Source organism: Pezoporus flaviventris, unplaced genomic scaffold (assembly GCF_033815535.1).
Source record: "Pezoporus flaviventris isolate CSIRO_AGI_PZ_B2104156 unplaced genomic scaffold, CSIRO_AGI_Pfla_v1 ptg000046l, whole genome shotgun sequence".
In the NCBI taxonomy this organism is placed as follows: Eukaryota; Metazoa; Chordata; class Aves; order Psittaciformes; family Psittacidae; genus Pezoporus; species Pezoporus flaviventris.
In genome coordinates, this window is record NW_026892594.1 from 624263 (window position 1) to 647628 (window position 23366).

At 52.9% G+C, this 23366-nt stretch overlaps 2 protein-coding genes across 2 annotated transcripts in view; one reads left to right on the forward strand and one right to left on the reverse strand.

The window, feature by feature from the left end:
• The window catches only part of LOC133276733 (uncharacterized), a 106883-nt gene extending 96896 nt beyond the window's left edge, over positions 1 to 9987 (reverse strand). Inside the window, exons 1-2 of the mRNA XM_061467871.1 lie at positions 9390 to 9987; positions 9007 to 9279 (exon numbers count right to left, since the gene is read on the reverse strand). Coding sequence (XP_061323855.1) covers positions 9007 to 9279; positions 9390 to 9987 — 871 coding nt within the window. The remainder of the gene's footprint in view (positions 1 to 9006; positions 9280 to 9389) is intronic.
• The window catches only part of LOC133276778 (coatomer subunit gamma-2-like), a 194373-nt gene that overhangs the window by 105608 nt on the left and 65399 nt on the right, over positions 1 to 23366 (forward strand). The window lies entirely within an intron of this gene.

The following is a 23366-nucleotide window of genomic DNA, read 5'->3' on the forward strand; positions in this document are numbered from 1 at the left end:
ACAGATCAAGCAGCAGCTCTCACTTGGCACTCATGGAAAAAGTATTAAAAGCTTCAGTGATATGTATCTCACTCCAGTTAGCAGCAAGTCAGAGGGAAGAACATAATACTAAAGCATAAACACCCCATTCTGGATCTCCTTAAAAAGCTACCTCCCAAATCTGTCAGGAAGAGGTACAAAACTTCTTTCACACTGAAAGCTATCAGAAATTAGAATCACAGCATCACAGAATGGCTTGGCTTTGAAAGGACCTTAAGCTCATCCAGTTCCAACCCCTTGCCAAAGGCAGGGACACCTCACACTAGACATGTCTCTCAAGGCTCTGTGCAACCTGGCCTTGAACACTGCCAAGGATGGAACATTCACCACTTCTCTGGCCTCATCACCCTCACAGTAAAGAACTTCTTCCTTATATTAGCCTTGGGAATATTCATTCTGGCTGGGAAGAAATGATAGCACTTACCTGGTTCAGCAAGTAAAGGATTTTGGTAAGGATGTGCAGACATCTTCGTGGATTTATAGGGGTCTCGTTAAAGATACGAGCCTACAGACACAGCATAAAGAGAGTATTACAGTGTAACTCAACAATCATCATTTCTCTTTCATCATAAAAAGTAAAGCCGTTTGTTTTCAACCAAGTAGCTTTTCATTCTAAAAATGTGTCCCAGAGAACATATTCTTGGTGAGAACATCCTAAGAAAGCTAGATTAAACTTTGGATTTAGCCCAGTGTAAATTCCTTCTCTGATCTCTTTTGCAGAGTGTAAGAACTCAGAAGAGTTTTTATTCATTAATTTTTGTTCACTATAAACTGGCACCTCAGGTGTTTAGAGATTTGACTGAGGAATGTTGAACATGGAACTGTGTTGGAACTACAGAGTGCTTGGGACCTTTCTCATATCCATGTGTTGGAAGGGCGGGAGGGGTGGTTGATGTAAATGTGTTATTTGCTTTCCAAGAGTTAAAGTGTCAGTGCTCTTTGGATATTTGCTTTACAATAGCAAATAGATCAGAGGAAGTTGGGTTTAAAGCTTTTAAGTGATAACTGTGAGGCTTCTGCATTCAGATGTTTCACTTCTATCATGATTAACGTGGATTTTTGGTTTTAGTCTTATCTTACAAGATAGAGATATGTTTATTCTCCTGATTTGTTTGATAACTGACAGTAAGGCTATTCCCCAGTTATCAAACACAATTTAACTTGTGTGCTTTGTACACCACTGCTTTATCTTTGTATAGAAGTGGGGAAGAGGGTGTTCTATTTAAAAGCTTGCTCAAAATTTAAAGTTGAATATTTGAACTTTTATTTAACTTCAAAACTTGTAGGAAGTGTTTATTTATGCTTGCCATTGGAACAGGCTGCCCAGGGAGGTTGTGGAGTCTCCATCTTTGGAGACATTCAAAACCCGCCTGGACACATTCCTGTGTAACATTATGTAGGTGTTCCCGCTCCGGAAGCGGGACTGGACGAGATGATCTTTTGAGGTCTCTTCCAATCTCTAGCATACTGTGTGTAAACTAGAACTAATTGCAACAGATAGGTAGCCGCTTAGATTGAAGTCAGTTGTTTTACGTTAATTAAATATAGAGGTCCGTGAATTACACAAACATGCTCTAACCAACATACAGGCAGAGACGAGCAGTGGGGGGGGAAACGAGTTATTATTTATTGGCCCAAGAAAGCAGCCACAACAAGTGCAGGCTGCAGCATGACATCCTCAGCACAGCTGCCTTGGGCCTGGCGCTGGCAGCAGGGCGCTACTCCTCCACACGTGGAGTGAGGCATGAGCAAGTGAAAGCCTTGCGCAGAGCCCTCAGCACTCTCCTGAAGCGGGAGAGTCGTCGCCGTGGGGCCGCTCCTTGGTCTGGAAGAGTGGCAATGCCTGTGGAGGAAGAAGAGCTGTAGGCAAGGGACTTCCTTTGGCAACCCGTTCCAGTGCCTCACCACCCTTACAGTAAAGAACTTCTCCTTAACAGCATCCTCATTGGCCTCCTTCAGATACTGGAAGGTCTGCTAGGAGGTCTCCACGCAGCCTTCGGCCCATGGAGGGGAGGCTGGGACACACCCGAACTCACGCAAACACTGCTGCCGGTCTGGCCTGGGTGCCACCCAACTCGGGCAAGTACCTGGCTGGTTCTCGCTGTCCTGAACTACAGCAGGCGACGTTGACGGTGACTCCACATCCAAGCTTTGTGCCACGTCTGGCTCTTTCACCTGCTGCTGCCTTGTTCCCTGGATGACAGTCACAGCCTTGCCCAGGTGTTTCCTCACAAAGCGTCTGAGCCTACCCTGCAGGGTAGCAAGAGCACAGGCAGGGGATGGGGGCAATGTCAGTGGGATGACACAGGCAGCACCAGAAATAGCCCTGTCACAAAACCTGGGAGCTGCCGTCCAAGGCCTTGGGATCCCCGGTGCCAACCACACGCGCCTCACTCACCTGGCGCCGAGAGTCCCGACACAAGGGAGAAGCTGCTGCATCTCCACTATCATCTGCTCCTGGAGGAATGTGGGATGTTCCAGGCTCTGTTGCAGGGATCTCAGTCAAGAAAGCAGCCACTTCATCCTCAGGCACTGTTGGGGAGGCAGCGGCTGCACTGGCCTCTCCCTGAGGCTCCGAAGCCACAGCAGACTCAACGTGCTCAGGTGCTGCAGGCGTCAGTGCTGCCATTGACACACCCAGGATTTGGGTCATGTCCTGATACTCCAACAGCTGCTGGCTGGCTCCCTGGACAACGGCCAAGCTCATGATCAGGACCTCTTCAGTGACGGTCCTTGCCATTTCTTCTACAACCACCTCACAGGCATCAGGGCTGAGCAGGGCAGGTACCTGCCTCTGTGCCTGTGGTGCTGCCTCCTGCTCGACGCAGGCAGGAGAAACTGGTGCCGGTTCCACCTCCTCCTGTGCCACTGGAGTGAGACGTGCGCGGTGCTCCTCTTCCTCCGCAGATGCAGCTAATGTAGAAGCTGTCGACTCAGTGGCTGTGGGTCCGGCTGGGATAGGAGACGTGTTCTGCAGGTCTCCACCTGCCTCCCCTGTCACTTCAATGTCCATGCTGCTGGGGAAGTCAGACCCCTCCTGGATATCGGCCTGGGGGTCCTGGAAGAGCTCTGGGACCGAGGGGTTGACCCAGAGGTTGCGTATGATGATCTCTTCCACTTGGGACAGCACTTTATCAATGTCCTCTACCCACTCTTTCTCCTCTTTGTCCACTGCCGCATCCAGCATTTGGGTCATGCCCTGAGGTTCCAGCAGCTGCTGGCTGGTTTCCTGATCCACTGCCACAGCCTGGACCAGAGGCTCCCTTGTGCTGAGCAGGGCTGCTCCCTGTGGAACCAACTCACAGGCATCTGGGCTGAGCAGGACAGATGCCTGACTCTCTGCCTCTGGTGCTGCCTCCGGTGCTGCCTCCTCATCACCATTGTGAGAAGAATCTGTTTCCTCTGCCTCCTCCTCGATCATATTCCAGAACTGGGAGCTTGCACCGACACTGGGTGTGACACGCACTTTTGCATCTCTTACTATGATGCTGTCGGAGGCAGGTGCATTGCACTGTGCTTCTGCTGCCAGAGCTTGACTGTCAAAGCCACAAGAGGCTGCGGTCTCTGCCTCCTCCTCAACAGCATCTCTGAAATGGACCTTCCTGAGGATGCTCTTGGGTGTGACCTTCATATCCATGTTGCTTTCTTTGTGGCTGTGCGGGGCAGGTGCCCGGCCCTGTGCTCGTCCTGCTGCAGCCTGCCTGCCGATGGCGGGAGAGGCTGGTGCCTCTATCACCTCGACACCAGCTCTGAAAGGAAGCTTCTTGACGCACCTGGATGGGAAATTCAGATCTGCGTCATTTTCTGCTGAGCTGTTCATGGCAGGTGCCTGGCGCTGGGCTTGTGCTGCAGCAGCCTGCCTGCTAAAGCCACGAGATGCTGGTGCTGGTGCCATGGGAACGAGAGGTGCCTGGTACTCCTCTTCCTCAGGAGCTCTGGCCAAGCGGCTCCTCCTGGCGTGTTGCAAAGCCTCGATGTTGCTGCGCAGGGCGGGCAGAGGCTTTGCAAGAACCTTCTTGTGCAGCCCCAGCAACTTGTCATTGAGGCTGCCCTCTCGCCCCGTCTTCCTGCTCTGGGAAGCAGCAGTGCTCGCACGGGTGTTAGGATCAGGAGCAGGCTGAGTGGCGGTGGCTTTGCTGCCGTTAGGTGCCCTGACAGTGTATCTTCTTGTCATTGCAGCCCTGCTGTATGCTGGGTCCTGGCATGCCACTGCCTGCTGGTAGGGTCCCCGGCTCTCAGCGCTGTTGTTGCGCAGGACCGCGCTCACATTTCTTGTGCCCTGCGCTGTGGCACAGGCTGTGGGCCTGTGTGGGGCAGGCTGCCAGCTCCGTGGCCTCGCAACAGTGCTGCCATGTGCGGGGATGTGGTGCTGCTGGGCAGCGGTTGTGCAAAGCTGCTTTTGGCTGTTGCTTGTCCTGCCGATGGCCATGTCAGTGAATCTGGCTGCAGGGGCAGAGGGTGCCCATGTCGGGCGAGGCAGCCTGCTGGCTTCTCTCACTGGCCGAGGTGGCGGCCGAGGTGTCCTTTCCACCACCACTGGCCGAGGAAGTGTCTGCTCCTCTGTCCTCATGCTGCGGGGCAGCACCGCTCTGCACCTCACGCTGCCCACCTGCAAGAGAAGTCGAGGAGAGAGGCTCTGTGATAGTGTCTCTTGCGCCCGTATCCCAGCTGTTGGGAGCTCATGCAGTTGGGCTCCCCTGCCAGCCCCACGGCAAGGCTCAGGCCCACAGGTGGCTGCTGCCTGCTCCCAGAGCTGGCTGGGGAAAGGGCTGGCCACCCGCCGGCCATGGCCCCAGCCCACAGCAGCCCCAGCATGCCCGTGGTTGGGAAGGTGTTTGGCCCTGTCTCCCTCGGGGTCCCTACCTGTTCCTGCTGGGTCTCGATGGGCTGATACCTTCGTTGGTAGGGCAGCTGTGGTACCGTGATCCCACGCCGCCCTTCCTCAGGCTGTGGCCTGTGGCCCACCTGCGGGCAGGAGGAGGAGGAAGAGGTGTGTGATGGAGGCGGCTGCCTTGGCACAGCAGCCCCCGCAGTGCCGGCAAGCCCGGCCCCGGCCCCGAGGCAGCTCCATGTGGCCCCGTCCCACCACCGGCCTCTCACTCCTGCCCCAGCCCTCACCTGGCGCCTCCTTTGCACTCCTGGCCTGCCCTCGGCAGGCTGGGAGCGGGCGTTCGATCCCTTGTCCACTGGCATCTTCTGTGTCCTCGGATGCAGACTTGCTGTGGATTCACAGGGCAACTGCCACCTCTAGGGTGCGCCAGGGCCTTAAATACCCCACATAAGAGTCGTAACAATGCCCCCGTGGTTTCCACGGAGACGCCGATGCCCTCACCAGTTCCAAAGGGTCCCAGCTCCTCATGGGCAACTCCACAGCAACCACTGAAGCTTTGTGACAGCGGCAGCATCGTGCCCATGGCCACTGGGCAGTCAGGGATGCACTTTTCTCCTCCCTGTTTTTTTCCTTGACAAGAAGAAAAGGGAACGGAGAAAAGAAAGACCGGTAAAAGAAGGAAAAAAACAACAAAAATAATGAAATCATTCTTGTGAGACCTCACCTGGAGTACTGTGTGCAGTTCTGGTTTACTCAACATAAAAAGAACATGAAACCAACACCCCCAAGTCCTTCTCCGCAGGGCTGCTCTGAATCTCTTCTCTGCCCAACCTGTAGCTGTGCCTGGGATTGGTCTGACCCAGCTGTAGGACCTTGCACTTGGCATGCTTAAACTTCATGAGGTTGGCATCAGCCCACCTCACAAGCATGTCGAGGTCCCTCTGCATGGCATTCCTTCCCTCCAGCCTCCATTTTTAACACCTACCCACACACCAAGGATCTTTGCTTTGAGGCTTTTTCTCATGTTAGAAACCATCCCTCCCTCACCTCGTGTTTCCTGAGGAGTACCTGTCAAATTTACCACTACTAGCTACTTGGTTTCAACAAATGCCATCCATAGCTGTACAGCAATGGAACAGTTTGTTAAGTAGCCTGTGCTCCCTTTTCTGGCATCCTTGGTTTTGTCTTACCTAAAAGGGATCTACTTGCTGCCTGAATTAAGACTGAACAGCAGAGGTCCAACCTACTTTGATGTTAAATACAACCTGACACACACGAAACCTGATCTACATAAACATCTGAAGAAAATCTTTCTTATCATGCTTCTAATTTAGCCCCAGACAAAAAGACACCCTTCTACCTCATCACTTCTTGGCCTATGTTTTCACTTCGTCTCAGCCATTCCCACTTTAGCTGGGCAAACACAAGTGTCTCTTTCATTGCACAGGGCTGTGATGGCCACAGATCAAGCAGCAGCTCTCACTTGGCACTCATGGAAAAAGTATTAAAAGCTTCAGTGATATGTATCTCACTCCAGTTAGCAGCAAGTCAGAGGGAAGAACATAATACTAAAGCATAAACACCCCATTCTGGATCTCCTTAAAAAGCTACCTCCCAAATCTGTCAGGAAGAGGTACAAAACTTCTTTCACACTGAAAGCTATCAGAAATTAGAATCACAGCATCACAGAATGGCTTGGCTTTGAAAGGACCTTAAGCTCATCCAGTTCCAACCCCTTGCCAAAGGCAGGGACACCTCACACTAGACATGTCTCTCAAGGCTCTGTGCAACCTGGCCTTGAACACTGCCAAGGATGGAACATTCACCACTTCTCTGGCCTCATCACCCTCACAGTAAAGAACTTCTTCCTTATATTAGCCTTGGGAATATTCATTCTGGCTGGGAAGAAATGATAGCACTTACCTGGTTCAGCAAGTAAAGGATTTTGGTAAGGATGTGCAGACATCTTCGTGGATTTATAGGGGTCTCGTTAAAGATACGAGCCTACAGACACAGCATAAAGAGAGTATTACAGTGTAACTCAACAATCATCATTTCTCTTTCATCATAAAAAGTAAAGCCGTTTGTTTTCAACCAAGTAGCTTTTCATTCTAAAAATGTGTCCCAGAGAACATATTCTTGGTGAGAACATCCTAAGAAAGCTAGATTAAACTTTGGATTTAGCCCAGTGTAAATTCCTTCTCTGATCTCTTTTGCAGAGTGTAAGAACTCAGAAGAGTTTTTATTCATTAATTTTTGTTCACTATAAACTGGCACCTCAGGTGTTTAGAGATTTGACTGAGGAATGTTGAACATGGAACTGTGTTGGAACTACAGAGTGCTTGGGACCTTTCTCATATCCATGTGTTGGAAGGGCGGGAGGGGTGGTTGATGTAAATGTGTTATTTGCTTTCCAAGAGTTAAAGTGTCAGTGCTCTTTGGATATTTGCTTTACAATAGCAAATAGATCAGAGGAAGTTGGGTTTAAAGCTTTTAAGTGATAACTGTGAGGCTTCTGCATTCAGATGTTTCACTTCTATCATGATTAACGTGGATTTTTGGTTTTAGTCTTATCTTACAAGATAGAGATATGTTTATTCTCCTGATTTGTTTGATAACTGACAGTAAGGCTATTCCCCAGTTATCAAACACAATTTAACTTGTGTGCTTTGTACACCACTGCTTTATCTTTGTATAGAAGTGGGGAAGAGGGTGTTCTATTTAAAAGCTTGCTCAAAATTTAAAGTTGAATATTTGAACTTTTATTTAACTTCAAAACTTGTAGGAAGTGTTTATTTATGCTTGCCATTGGAACAGGCTGCCCAGGGAGGTTGTGGAGTCTCCATCTTTGGAGACATTCAAAACCCGCCTGGACACATTCCTGTGTAACATTATGTAGGTGTTCCCGCTCCGGAAGCGGGACTGGACGAGATGATCTTTTGAGGTCTCTTCCAATCTCTAGCATACTGTGTGTAAACTAGAACTAATTGCAACAGATAGGTAGCCGCTTAGATTGAAGTCAGTTGTTTTACGTTAATTAAATATAGAGGTCCGTGAATTACACAAACATGCTCTAACCAACATACAGGCAGAGACGAGCAGTGGGGGGGGAAACGAGTTATTATTTATTGGCCCAAGAAAGCAGCCACAACAAGTGCAGGCTGCAGCATGGCATCCTCAGCACAGCTCCCTTGGGCCTGGCGCTGGCAGCAGGGCGCTACTCCTCCACACGTGGGGTGAGGCATGAGCAAGTGAAAGCCTTGCGCAGAGCCCTCAGCACTCTCCTGAAGCGGGAGAGTCGTCGCCGTGGGGCCGCTCCTTGGTCTGGAAGAGTGGCAATGCCTGTGGAGGAAGAAGAGCTGTAGGCAAGGGACTTCCTTTGGCAACCCGTTCCAGTGCCTCACCACCCTTACAGTAAAGAACTTCTCCTTAACAGCATCCTCATTGGCCTCCTTCAGATACTGGAAGGTCTGCTAGGAGGTCTCCACGCAGCCTTCGGCCCATGGAGGGGAGGCTGGGACACACCCGAACTCACGCAAACACTGCTGCCGGTCTGGCCTGGGTGCCACCCAACTCGGGCAAGTACCTGGCTGGTTCTCGCTGTCCTGAACTACAGCAGGCGACGTTGACGGTGACTCCACATCCAAGCTTTGTGCCACGTCTGGCTCTTTCACCTGCTGCTGCCTTGTTCCCTGGATGACAGTCACAGCCTTGCCCAGGTGTTTCCTCACAAAGCGTCTGAGCCTACCCTGCAGGGTAGCAAGAGCACAGGCAGGGGATGGGGGCAATGTCAGTGGGATGACACAGGCAGCACCAGAAATAGCCCTGTCACAAAACCTGGGAGCTGCCGTCCAAGGCCTTGGGATCCCCGGTGCCAACCACACGCGCCTCACTCACCTGGCGCCGAGAGTCCCGACACAAGGGAGAAGCTGCTGCATCTCCACTATCATCTGCTCCTGGAGGAATGTGGGATGTTCCAGGCTCTGTTGCAGGGATCTCAGTCAAGAAAGCAGCCACTTCATCCTCAGGCACTGTTGGGGAGGCAGCGGCTGCACTGGCCTCTCCCTGAGGCTCCGAAGCCACAGCAGACTCAACGTGCTCAGGTGCTGCAGGCGTCAGTGCTGCCATTGACACACTCAGGATTTGGGTCATGTCCTGATACTCCACCAGCTGTTGGCTGGTTCCCTCTCCTGTTGCGTCCATGCCCATGCTGGTGGGGCAGCTGGATCCCTCCTGGGGATCTGCATGGGTGTCCTGGAAGTGGTCTGGGACTGAGAGGTTGACCCAGAGGTTGCGTATGGTGATCTCTTCCACTTCAGAAAGCTCTTTGTCCATGGCCTCTTCCCATTCCTCTTCTTCCTTTCCGTCCAACTCCTCATCGTCAGCTTCCTCGCCCAAGGTCCCTGGCGCTTCCTGTAAACACACAACAGGGATGCAGAAAATGAGTTGAGGGAGCAGTGGCTGGCCACAGGCAGAGGAAGGCTCATCCCGCTGTCCTGTCCCATCCTGTCCTTGGCACTCACCTGCCTGTGACTGGGCATCCGTCCCCGCCGCAAGGCGAAACGAGGCCTCTGGCCCTCCTGCTGCTGGAGCTCCCTTTCCACAGAGCTGCCCAGCAGCCAAGGCAGGCTGGCTCTCCTTTGCATGTCGAGCCTGTGACTGGTGTGGGCCATGCTGCTCCTCTCCGGCTCCTCCAGAGGCTCTGGCATAGGGAGCAGCAGGAATCTCTCTGCCACAGGTAGCCCATGCGAGACTCCTGCTTGAATCTCCACAGTATCTCCGGTGCCAGCCATATGTGCCTCGCTCACCGGGTGCCCAGATTCACGATCAAAGGCAGAAGCTCCTGCTTCTCCTTCGTTGGCTGCTTCTGGGGCAGAGTGGCATGCTCCAGCCTCTGGCACAGGCATCTCAGGCCATGAAGCTGCCACTTCCTCTCTCTGTGTTTCTGGCAAGACAATGGCTGTTTCAGCCTCTCCTTGATGGTCTCCACACACAGGAGACTCAGTGTCCCCAGTCCACACAGATGCCATTAGTGCCATTGCCTCATCTGAGTTTTGGGACATGTCCCGATGTTCCGCCAGCTGCTGGCTGGCTCCCTGGACAACGGCCAGGCTCATGATCAGGACCTCTTCAGAGATGGTCCTGGCCGTTTCTTCTACAACCACCTCACAGGCATCAGGGCTGAGCAGGGCAGGTACCTGCCTCTGTGCCTGTGGTGCTGCCTCCTGCTCGACGCAGGCAGGAGAAACTGGTGCCGGTTCCACCTCCTCCTGTGCCACTGGAGTGAGACGTGCGCGGTGCTCCTCTTCCTCCGCAGATGCAGCTAATGTAGAAGCTGTCGACTCAGTGGCTGTGGGTCCGGCTGGGATAGGAGACGTGTTCTGCAGGTCTCCACCTGCCTCCCCTGTCACTTCAATGTCCATGCTGCTGGGGAAGTCAGACCCCTCCTGGATATCGGCCTGGGGGTCCTGGAAGAGCTCTGGGACCGAGGGGTTGACCCAGAGGTTGCGTATGATGATCTCTTCCACTTGGGACAGCACTTTATCAATGTCCTCTACCCACTCTTTCTCCTCTTTGTCCACTGCCGCATCCAGCATTTGGGTCATGCCCTGAGGTTCCAGCAGCTGCTGGCTGGTTTCCTGATCCACTGCCACAGCCTGGACCAGAGGCTCCCTTGTGCTGAGCAGGGCTGCTCCCTGTGGAACCAACTCACAGGCATCTGGGCTGAGCAGGACAGATGCCTGACTCTCTGCCTCTGGTGCTGCCTCCGGTGCTGCCTCCTCATCACCATTGTGAGAAGAATCTGTTTCCTCTGCCTCCTCCTCGATCATATTCCAGAACTGGGAGCTTGCACCGACACTGGGTGTGACACGCACTTTTGCATCTCTTACTATGATGCTGTCGGAGGCAGGTGCATTGCACTGTGCTTCTGCTGCCAGAGCTTGACTGTCAAAGCCACAAGAGGCTGCGGTCTCTGCCTCCTCCTCAACAGCATCTCTGAAATGGACCTTCCTGAGGATGCTCTTGGGTGTGACCTTCATATCCATGTTGCTTTCTTTGTGGCTGTGCGGGGCAGGTGCCCGGCCCTGTGCTCGTCCTGCTGCAGCCTGCCTGCCGATGGCGGGAGAGGCTGGTGCCTCTATCACCTCGACACCAGCTCTGAAAGGAAGCTTCTTGACGCACCTGGATGGGAAATTCAGATCTGCGTCATTTTCTGCTGAGCTGTTCATGGCAGGTGCCTGGCGCTGGGCTTGTGCTGCAGCAGCCTGCCTGCTAAAGCCACGAGATGCTGGTGCTGGTGCCATGGGAACGAGAGGTGCCTGGTACTCCTCTTCCTCAGGAGCTCTGGCCAAGCGGCTCCTCCTGGCGTGTTGCAAAGCCTCGATGTTGCTGCGCAGGGCGGGCAGAGGCTTTGCAAGAACCTTCTTGTGCAGCCCCAGCAACTTGTCATTGAGGCTGCCCTCTCGCCCCGTCTTCCTGCTCTGGGAAGCAGCAGTGCTCGCACGGGTGTTAGGATGAGGAGCAGGCTGAGTGGCGGTGGCTTTGCTGCCGTTAGGTGCCCTGACAGTGTATCTTCTTGTCATTGCAGCCCTGCTGTATGCTGGGTCCTGGCATGCCACTGCCTGCTGGTAGGGTCCCCGGCTCTCAGCGCTGTTGTTGCGCAGGACCGCGCTCACATTTCTTGTGCCCTGCGCTGTGGCACAGGCTGTGGGCCTGTGTGGGGCAGGCTGCCAGCTCCGTGGCCTCGCAACAGTGCTGCCATGTGCGGGGATGTGGTGCTGCTGGGCAGCGGTTGTGCAAAGCTGCTTTTGGCTGTTGCTTGTCCTGCCGATGGCCATGTCAGTGAATCTGGCTGCAGGGGCAGAGGGTGCCCATGTCGGGCGAGGCAGCCTGCTGGCTTCTCTCACTGGCCGAGGTGGCGGCCGAGGTGTCCTTTCCACCACCACTGGCCGAGGAAGTGTCTGCTCCTCTGTCCTCATGCTGCGGGGCAGCACCGCTCTGCACCTCACGCTGCCCACCTGCAAGAGAAGTCGAGGAGAGAGGCTCTGTGATAGTGTCTCTTGCGCCCGTATCCCAGCTGTTGGGAGCTCATGCAGTTGGGCTCCCCTGCCAGCCCCACGGCAAGGCTCAGGCCCACAGGTGGCTGCTGCCTGCTCCCAGAGCTGGCTGGGGAAAGGGCTGGCCACCCGCCGGCCATGGCCCCAGCCCACAGCAGCCCCGGCATGCCCGTGGTTGGGAAGGTGTTTGGCCCTGTCTCCCTCGGGGTCCCTACCTGTTCCTGCTGGGTCTCGATGGGCTGATACCTTCGTTGGTAGGGCAGCTGTGGTACCGTGATCCCACGCCGCCCTTCCTCAGGCTGTGGCCTGTGGCCCACCTGCGGGCAGGAGGAGGAGGAAGAGGTGTGTGATGGAGGCGGCTGCCTTGGCACAGCAGCCCCCGCAGTGCCGGCAAGCCCGGCCCCGGCCCCGAGGCAGCTCCATGTGGCCCCGTCCCACCACCGGCCTCTCACTCCTGCCCCAGCCCTCACCTGGCGCCTCCTTTGCACTCCTGGCCTGCCCTCGGCGGGCTGGGAGCGGGCGTTCGATCCCTTGTCCACTGGCATCTTCTGTGTCCTCGGATGCAGACTTGCTGTGGATTCACAGGGCAACTGCCACCTCTAGGGTGCGCCAGGGCCTTAAATACCCCACATAAGAGTCGTAACAATGCCCCCGTGGTTTCCACGGAGACGCCGATGCCCTCACCAGTTCCAAAGGGTCCCAGCTCCTCATGGGCAACTCCACAGCAACCACTGAAGCTTTGTGACAGCGGCAGCATCGTGCCCATGGCCACTGGGCAGTCAGGGATGCACTTTTCTCCTCCCTGTTTTTTTCCTTGACAAGAAGAAAAGGGAACGGAGAAAAGAAAGACCGGTAAAAGAAGGAAAAAAACAACAAAAATAATGAAATCATTCTTGTGAGACCTCACCTGGAGTACTGTGTGCAGTTCTGGTTTACTCAACATAAAAAGAACATGAAACCAACACCCCCAAGTCCTTCTCCGCAGGGCTGCTCTGAATCTCTTCTCTGCCCAACCTGTAGCTGTGCCTGGGATTGGTCTGACCCAGCTGTAGGACCTTGCACTTGGCATGCTTAAACTTCATGAGGTTGGCATCAGCCCACCTCACAAGCATGTCGAGGTCCCTCTGCATGGCATTCCTTCCCTCCAGCCTCCATTTTTAACACCTACCCACACACCAAGGATCTTTGCTTTGAGGCTTTTTCTCATGTTAGAAACCATCCCTCCCTCACCTCGTGTTTCCTGAGGAGTACCTGTCAAATTTACCACTACTAGCTACTTGGTTTCAACAAATGCCATCCATAGCTGTACAGCAATGGAACAGTTTGTTAAGTAGCCTGTGCTCCCTTTTCTGGCATCCTTGGTTTTGTCTTACCTAAAAGGGATCTACTTGCTGCCTGAATTAAGACTGAACAGCAGAGGTCCAACCTACTTTGATGTTAAATACAACCTGACACACACGAAACCTGATCTACATAAACATCTGAAGAAAATCTTTCTTATCATGCTTCTAATTTAGCCCCAGACAAAAAGACACCCTTCTACCTCATCACTTCTTGGCCTATGTTTTCACTTCGTCTCAGCCATTCCCACTTTAGCTGGGCAAACACAAGTGTCTCTTTCATTGCACAGGGCTGTGATGGCCACAGATCAAGCAGCAGCTCTCACTTGGCACTCATGGAAAAAGTATTAAAAGCTTCAGTGATATGTATCTCACTCCAGTTAGCAGCAAGTCAGAGGGAAGAACATAATACTAAAGCATAAACACCCCATTCTGGATCTCCTTAAAAAGCTACCTCCCAAATCTGTCAGGAAGAGGTACAAAACTTCTTTCACACTGAAAGCTATCAGAAATTAGAATCACAGCATCACAGAATGGCTTGGCTTTGAAAGGACCTTAAGCTCATCCAGTTCCAACCCCTTGCCAAAGGCAGGGACACCTCACACTAGACATGTCTCTCAAGGCTCTGTGCAACCTGGCCTTGAACACTGCCAAGGATGGAACATTCACCACTTCTCTGGCCTCATCACCCTCACAGTAAAGAACTTCTTCCTTATATTAGCCTTGGGAATATTCATTCTGGCTGGGAAGAAATGATAGCACTTACCTGGTTCAGCAAGTAAAGGATTTTGGTAAGGATGTGCAGACATCTTCGTGGATTTATAGGGGTCTCGTTAAAGATACGAGCCTACAGACACAGCATAAAGAGAGTATTACAGTGTAACTCAACAATCATCATTTCTCTTTCATCATAAAAAGTAAAGCCGTTTGTTTTCAACCAAGTAGCTTTTCATTCTAAAAATGTGTCCCAGAGAACATATTCTTGGTGAGAACATCCTAAGAAAGCTAGATTAAACTTTGGATTTAGCCCAGTGTAAATTCCTTCTCTGATCTCTTTTGCAGAGTGTAAGAACTCAGAAGAGTTTTTATTCATTAATTTTTGTTCACTATAAACTGGCACCTCAGGTGTTTAGAGATTTGACTGAGGAATGTTGAACATGGAACTGTGTTGGAACTACAGAGTGCTTGGGACCTTTCTCATATCCATGTGTTGGAAGGGCGGGAGGGGTGGTTGATGTAAATGTGTTATTTGCTTTCCAAGAGTTAAAGTGTCAGTGCTCTTTGGATATTTGCTTTACAATAGCAAATAGATCAGAGGAAGTTGGGTTTAAAGCTTTTAAGTGATAACTGTGAGGCTTCTGCATTCAGATGTTTCACTTCTATCATGATTAACGTGGATTTTTGGTTTTAGTCTTATCTTACAAGATAGAGATATGTTTATTCTCCTGATTTGTTTGATAACTGACAGTAAGGCTATTCCCCAGTTATCAAACACAATTTAACTTGTGTGCTTTGTACACCACTGCTTTATCTTTGTATAGAAGTGGGGAAGAGGGTGTTCTATTTAAAAGCTTGCTCAAAATTTAAAGTTGAATATTTGAACTTTTATTTAACTTCAAAACTTGTAGGAAGTGTTTATTTATGCTTGCCATTGGAACAGGCTGCCCAGGGAGGTTGTGGAGTCTCCATCTTTGGAGACATTCAAAACCCGCCTGGACACATTCCTGTGTAACATTATGTAGGTGTTCCCGCTCCGGAAGCGGGACTGGACGAGATGATCTTTGAGGTCTCTTCCAATCTCTAGCATACTGTGTGTAAACTAGAACTAATTGCAACAGATAGGTAGCCGCTTAGATTGAAGTCAGTTGTTTTACGTTAATTAAATATAGAGGTCCGTGAATTACACAAACATGCTCTAACCAACATACAGGCAGAGACGAGCAGTGGGGGGGGAAACGAGTTATTATTTATTGGCCCAAGAAAGCAGCCACAACAAGTGCAGGCTGCAGCATGACATCCTCAGCACAGCTCCCTTGGGCCTGGCGCTGGCAGCAGGGCGCTACTCCTCCACACGTGGGGTGAGGCATGAGCAAGTGAAAGCCTTGCGCAGAGCCCTCAGCACTCTCCTGAAGCGGGAGAGTCGTCGCCGTGGGGCCGCTCCTTGGTCTGGAAGAGTGGCAATGCCTGTGGAGGAAGAAGAGCTGTAGGCAAGGGACTTCCTTTGGCAACCCGTTCCAGTGCCTCACCACCCTTACAGTAAAGAACTTATCCTTAACAGCATCCTCATTGGCCTCCTTCAGATACTGGAAGGTCTGCTAGGAGGTCTCCACGCAGCCTTCGGCCCATGGAGGGGAGGCTGGGACACACCCGAACTCACGCAAACACTGCTGCCGGTCTGGCCTGGGTGCCACCCAACTCGGGCAAGTACCTGGCTGGTTCTCGCTGTCCTGAACTACAGCAGGCGACGTTGACGGTGACTCCACATCCAAGCTTTGTGCCACGTCTGGCTCTTTCACCTGCTGCTGCCTTGTTCCCTGGATGACAGTCACAGCCTTGCCCAGGTGTTTCCTCACAAAGCGTCTGAGCCTACCCTGCAGGGTAGCAAGAGCACAGGCAGGGGATGGGGGCAATGTCAGTGGGATGACACAGGCAGCACCAGAAATAGCCCTGTCACAAAACCTGGGAGCTGCCGTCCAAGGCCTTGGGATCCCCGGTGCCAACCACACGCGCCTCACTCACCTGGCGCCGAGAGTCCCGACACAAGGGAGAAGCTGCTGCATCTCCACTATCATCTGCTCCTGGAGGAATGTGGGATGTTCCAGGCTCTGTTGCAGGGATCTCAGTCAAGAAAGCAGCCACTTCATCCTCAGGCACTGTTGGGGAGGCAGCGGCTGCACTGGCCTCTCCCTGAGGCTCCGAAGCCACAGCAGACTCAACGTGCTCAGGTGCTGCAGGCGTCAGTGCTGCCATTGACACACCCAGGATTTGGGTCATGTCCTGATACTCCACCAGCTGCTGGCTGGCTCCCTGGACAACGGCCAGGCTCATGATCAGGACCTCTTCAGTGACGGTCCTTGCCATTTCTTCTACAACCACCTCACAGGCATCAGGGCTGAGCAGGGCAGGTACCTGCCTCTGTGCCTGTGGTGCTGCCTCCTGCTCGACGCAGGCAGGAGAAACTGGTGCCGGTTCCACCTCCTCCTGTGCCACTGGAGTGAGACGTGCGCGGTGCTCCTCTTCCTCCGCAGATGCAGCTAATGTAGAAGCTGTCGACTCAGTGGCTGTGGGTCCGGCTGGGATAGGAGACGTGTTCTGCAGGTCTCCACCTGCCTCCCCTGTCACTTCAATGTCCATGCTGCTGGGGAAGTCAGACCCCTCCTGGATATCGGCCTGGGGGTCCTGGAAGAGCTCTGGGACCGAGGGGTTGACCCAGAGGTTGCGTATGATGATCTCTTCCACTTGGGACAGCACTTTATCAATGTCCTCTACCCACTCTTTCTCCTCTTTGTCCACTGCCGCATCCAGCATTTGGGTCATGCCCTGAGGTTCCAGCAGCTGCTGGCTGGTTTCCTGATCCACTGCCACAGCCTGGACCAGAGGCTCCCTTGTGCTGAGCAGGGCTGCTCCCTGTGGAACCAACTCACAGGCATCTGGGCTGAGCAGGACAGATGCCTGACTCTCTGCCTCTGGTGCTGCCTCCGGTGCTGCCTCCTCATCACCATTGTGAGAAGAATCTGTTTCCTCTGCCTCCTCCTCGATCATATTCCAGAACTGGGAGCTTGCACCGACACTGGGTGTGACACGCACTTTTGCATCTCTTACTATGATGCTGTCGGAGGCAGGTGCATTGCACTGTGCTTCTGCTGCCAGAGCTTGACTGTCAAAGCCACAAGAGGCTGCGGTCTCTGCCTCCTCCTCAACAGCATCTCTGAAATGGACCTTCCTGAGGATGCTCTTGGGTGTGACCTTCATATCCATGTTGCTTTCTTTGTGGCTGTGCGGGGCAGGTGCCCGGCCCTGTGCTCGTCCTGCTGCAGCCTGCCTGCCGATGGCGGGAGAGGCTGGTGCCTCTATCACCTCGACACCAGCTCTGAAAGGAAGCTTCTTGACGCACCTGGATGGGAAATTCAGATCTGCGTCATTTTCTGCTGAGCTGTTCATGGCAGGTGCCTGGCGCTGGGCTTGTGCTGCAGCAGCCTGCCTGCTAAAGCCACGAGATGCTGGTGCTGGTGCCATGGGAACGAGAGGTGCCTGGTACTCCTCTTCCTCAGGAGCTCTGGCCAAGCGGCTCCTCCTGGCGTGTTGCAAAGCCTCGATGTTGCTGCGCAGGGCGGGCAGAGGCTTTGCAAGAACCTTCTTGTGCAGCCCCAGCAACTTGTCATTGAGGCTGCCCTCTCGCCCCGTCTTCCTGCTCTGGGAAGCAGCAGTGCTCGCACGGGTGTTAGGATGAGGAGCAGGCTGAGTGGCGGTGGCTTTGCTGCCGTTAGGTGCCCTGACAGTGTATCTTCTTGTCATTGCAGCCCTGCTGTATGCTGGGTCCTGGCATGCCACTGCCTGCTGGTAGGGTCCCCGGCTCTCAGCGCTGTTGTTGCGCAGGACCGCGCTCACATTTCTTGTACCCTGCGCTGTGGCACAGGCTGTGGGCCTGTGTGGGGCAGGCTGCCAGCTCCGTGGCCTCGCAACAGTGCTGCCATGTGCGGGGATGTGGTGCTGCTGGGCAGCGGTTGTGCAAAGCTGCTTTTGGCTGTTGCTTGTCCTGCCGATGGCCATGTCAGTGAATCTGGCTGCAGGGGCAGAGGGTGCCCATGTCGGGCGAGGCAGCCTGCTGGCTTCTCTCACTGGCCGAGGTGGCGGCCGAGGTGTCCTTTCCACCACCACTGGCCGAGGAAGTGTCTGCTCCTCTGTCCTCATGCTGCGGGGCAGCACCGCTCTGCACCTCACGCTGCCCACCTGCAAGAGAAGTCGAGGAGAGAGGCTCTGTGATAGTGTCTCTTGCGCCCGTATCCCAGCTGTTGGGAGCTCATGCAGTTGGGCTCCCCTGCCAGCCCCACGGCAAGGCTCAGGCCCACAGGTGGCTGCTGCCTGCTCCCAGAGCTGGCTGGGGAAAGGGCTGGCCACCCGCCGGCCATGGCCCCAGCCCACAGCAGCCCCGGCATGCCCGTGGTTGGGAAGGTGTTTGGCCCTGTCTCCCTCGGGGTCCCTACCTGTTCCTGCTGGGTCTCGATGGGCTGATACCTTCGTTGGTAGGGCAGCTGTGGTACCGTGATCCCACGCCGCCCTTCCTCAGGCTGTGGCCTGTGGCCCACCTGCGGGCAGGAGGAGGAGGAAGAGGTGTGTGATGGAGGCGGCTGCCTTGGCACAGCAGCCCCCGCAGTGCCGGCAAGCCCGGCCCCGGCCCCGAGGCAGCTCCATGTGGCCCCGTCCCACCACCGGCCTCTCACTCCTGCCCCAGCCCTCACCTGGCGCCTCCTTTGCACTCCTGGCCTGCCCTCGGCAGGCTGGGAGCGGGCGTTCGATCCCTTGTCCACTGGCATCTTCTGTGTCCTCGGATGCAGACTTGCTGTGGATTCACAGGGCAACTGCCACCTCTAGGGTGCGCCAGGGCCTTAAATACCCCACATAAGAGTCGTAACAATGCCCCCGTGGTTTCCACGGAGACGCCGATGCCCTCACCAGTTCCAAAGGGTCCCAGCTCCTCATGGGCAACTCCACAGCAACCACTGAAGCTTTGTGACAGCGGCAGCATCGTGCCCATGGCCACTGGGCAGTCAGGGATGCACTTTTCTCCTCCCTGTTTTTTTCCTTGACAAGAAGAAAAGGGAACGGAGAAAAGAAAGACCGGTAAAAGAAGGAAAAAAACAACAAAAATAATGAAATCATTCTTGTGAGACCTCACCTGGAGTACTGTGTGCAGTTCTGGTTTACTCAACATAAAAAGAACATGAAACCAACACCCCCAAGTCCTTCTCCGCAGGGCTGCTCTGAATCTCTTCTCTGCCCAACCTGTAGCTGTGCCTGGGATTGGTCTGACCCAGCTGTAGGACCTTGCACTTGGCATGCTTAAACTTCATGAGGTTGGCATCAGCCCACCTCACAAGCATGTCGAGGTCCCTCTGCATGGCATTCCTTCCCTCCAGCCTCCATTTTTAACACCTACCCACACACCAAGGATCTTTGCTTTGAGGCTTTTTCTCATGTTAGAAACCATCCCTCCCTCACCTCGTGTTTCCTGAGGAGTACCTGTCAAATTTACCACTACTAGCTACTTGGTTTCAACAAATGCCATCCATAGCTGTACAGCAATGGAACAGTTTGTTAAGTAGCCTGTGCTCCCTTTTCTGGCATCCTTGGTTTTGTCTTACCTAAAAGGGATCTACTTGCTGCCTGAATTAAGACTGAACAGCAGAGGTCCAACCTACTTTGATGTTAAATACAACCTGACACACACGAAACCTGATCTACATAAACATCTGAAGAAAATCTTTCTTATCATGCTTCTAATTTAGCCCCAGACAAAAAGACACCCTTCTACCTCATCACTTCTTGGCCTATGTTTTCACTTCGTCTCAGCCATTCCCACTTTAGCTGGGCAAACACAAGTGTCTCTTTCATTGCACAGGGCTGTGATGGCCACAGATCAAGCAGCAGCTCTCACTTGGCACTCATGGAAAAAGTATTAAATGCTTCAGTGATATGTATCTCACTCCAGTTAGCAGCAAGTCAGAGGGAAGAACATAATACTAAAGCATAAACACCCCATTCTGGATCTCCTTAAAAAGCTACCTCCCAAATCTGTCAGGAAGAGGTACAAAACTTCTTTCACACTGAAAGCTATCAGAAATTAGAATCACAGCATCACAGAATGGCTTGGCTTTGAAAGGACCTTAAGCTCATCCAGTTCCAACCCCTTGCCAAAGGCAGGGACACCTCACACTAGACATGTCTCTCAAGGCTCTGTGCAACCTGGCCTTGAACACTGCCAAGGATGGAACATTCACCACTTCTCTGGCCTCATCACCCTCACAGTAAAGAACTTCTTCCTTATATTAGCCTTGGGAATATTCATTCTGGCTGGGAAGAAATGATAACACTTACCTGGTTCAGCAAGTAAAGGATTTTGGTAAGGATGTGCAGACATCTTCGTGGATTTATAGGGGTCTCGTTAAAGATACGAGCCTACAGACACAGCATAAAGAGAGTATTACAGTGTAACTCAACAATCATCATTTCTCTTTCATCATAAAAAGTAAAGCCGTTTGTTTTCAACCAAGTAGCTTTTCATTCTAAAAATGTGTCCCAGAGAACATATTCTTGGTGAGAACATCCTAAGAAAGCTAGATTAAACTTTGGATTTAGCCCAGTGTAAATTCCTTCTCTGATCTCTTTTGCAGAGTGTAAGAACTCAGAAGAGTTTTTATTCATTAATTTTTGTTCACTATAAACTGGCACCTCAGGTGTTTAGAGATTTGACTGAGGAATGTTGAACATGGAACTGTGTTGGAACTACAGAGTGCTTGGGACCTTTCTCATATCCATGTGTTGGAAGGGCGGGAGGGGTGGTTGATGTAAATGTGTTATTTGCTTTCCAAGAATTAAAGTGTCAGTGCTCTTTGGATATTTGCTTTACAATAGCAAATAGATCAGAGGAAGTTGGGTTTAAAGCTTTTAAGTGATAACTGTGAGGCTTCTGCATTCAGATGTTTCACTTCTATCATGATTAACGTGGATTTTTGGTTTTAGTCTTATCTTACAAGATAGAGATATGTTTATTCTCCTGATTTGTTTGATAACTGACAGTAAGGCTATTCCCCAGTTATCAAACACAATTTAACTTGTGTGCTTTGTACACCACTGCTTTATCTTTGTATAGAAGTGGGGAAGAGGGTGTTCTATTTAAAAGCTTGCTCAAAATTTAAAGTTGAATATTTGAACTTTTATTTAACTTCAAAACTTGTAGGAAGTGTTTATTTATGCTTGCCATTGGACCAGGCTGCCCAGGGAGGTTGTGGAGTCTCCATCTTTGGAGACATTCAAAACCCGCCTGGACACATTCCTGTGTAACATTATGTAGGTGTTCCCGCTCCGGAAGCGGGACTGGACGAGATGATCTTTTGAGGTCTCTTCCAATCTCTAGCATACTGTGTGTAAACTAGAACTAATTGCAACAGATAGGTAGCCGCTTAGATTGAAGTCAGTTGTTTTACGTTAATTAAATATAGAGGTCCGTGAATTACACAAACATGCTCTAACCAACATACAGGCAGAGACGAGCAGTGGGGGGGGAAACGAGTTATTATTTATTGGCCCAAGAAAGCAGCCACAACAAGTGCAGGCTGCAGCATGACATCCTCAGCACAGCTCCCTTGGGCCTGGCGCTGGCAGCAGGGCGCTACTCCTCCACACGTGGGGTGAGGCATGAGCAAGTGAAAGCCTTGCGCAGAGCCCTCAGCACTCTCCTGAAGCGGGAGAGTCGTCGCCGTGGGGCCGCTCCTTGGTCTGGAAGAGTGGCAATGCCTGTGGAGGAAGAAGAGCTGTAGGCAAGGGACTTCCTTTGGCAACCCGTTCCAGTGCCTCACCACCCTTACAGTAAAGAACTTCTCCTTAACAGCATCCTCATTGGCCTCCTTCAGATACTGGAAGGTCTGCTAGGAGGTCTCCACGCAGCCTTCGGCCCATGGAGGGGAGGCTGGGACACACCCGAACTCACGCAAACACTGCTGCCGGTCTGGCCTGGGTGCCACCCAACTCGGGCAAGTACCTGGCTGGTTCTCGCTGTCCTGAACTACAGCAGGCGACGTTGACGGTGACTCCACATCCAAGCTTTGTGCCACGTCTGGCTCTTTCACCTGCTGCTGCCTTGTTCCCTGGATGACAGTCACAGCCTTGCCCAGGTGTTTCCTCACAAAGCGTCTGAGCCTACCCTGCAGGGTAGCAAGAGCACAGGCAGGGGATGGGGGCAATGTCAGTGGGATGACACAGGCAGCACCAGAAATAGCCCTGTCACAAAACCTGGGAGCTGCCGTCCAAGGCCTTGGGATCCCCGGTGCCAACCACACGCGCCTCACTCACCTGGCGCCGAGAGTCCCGACACAAGGGAGAAGCTGCTGCATCTCCACTATCATCTGCTCCTGGAGGAATGTGGGATGTTCCAGGCTCTGTTGCAGGGATCTCAGTCAAGAAAGCAGCCACTTCATCCTCAGGCACTGTTGGGGAGGCAGCGGCTGCACTGGCCTCTCCCTGAGGCTCCGAAGCCACAGCAGACTCAACGTGCTCAGGTGCTGCAGGCGTCAGTGCTGCCATTGACACACCCAGGATTTGGGTCATGTCCTGATACTCCACCAGCTGCTGGCTGGCTCCCTGGACAACGGCCAGGCTCATGATCAGGACCTCTTCAGTGACGGTCCTTGCCATTTCTTCTACAACCACCTCACAGGCATCAGGGCTGAGCAGGGCAGGTACCTGCCTCTGTGCCTGTGGTGCTGCCTCCTGCTCGACGCAGGCAGGAGAAACTGGTGCCGGTTCCACCTCCTCCTGTGCCACTGGAGTGAGACGTGCGCGGTGCTCCTCTTCCTCCGCAGATGCAGCTAATGTAGAAGCTGTCGACTCAGTGGCTGTGGGTCCGGCTGGGATAGGAGACGTGTTCTGCAGGTCTCCACCTGCCTCCCCTGTCACTTCAATGTCCATGCTGCTGGGGAAGTCAGACCCCTCCTGGATATCGGCCTGGGGGTCCTGGAAGAGCTCTGGGACCGAGGGGTTGACCCAGAGGTTGCGTATGATGATCTCTTCCACTTGGGACAGCACTTTATCAATGTCCTCTACCCACTCTTTCTCCTCTTTGTCCACTGCCGCATCCAGCATTTGGGTCATGCCCTGAGGTTCCAGCAGCTGCTGGCTGGTTTCCTGATCCACTGCCACAGCCTGGACCAGAGGCTCCCTTGTGCTGAGCAGGGCTGCTCCCTGTGGAACCAACTCACAGGCATCTGGGCTGAGCAGGACAGATGCCTGACTCTCTGCCTCTGGTGCTGCCTCCGGTGCTGCCTCCTCATCACCATTGTGAGAAGAATCTGTTTCCTCTGCCTCCTCCTCGATCATATTCCA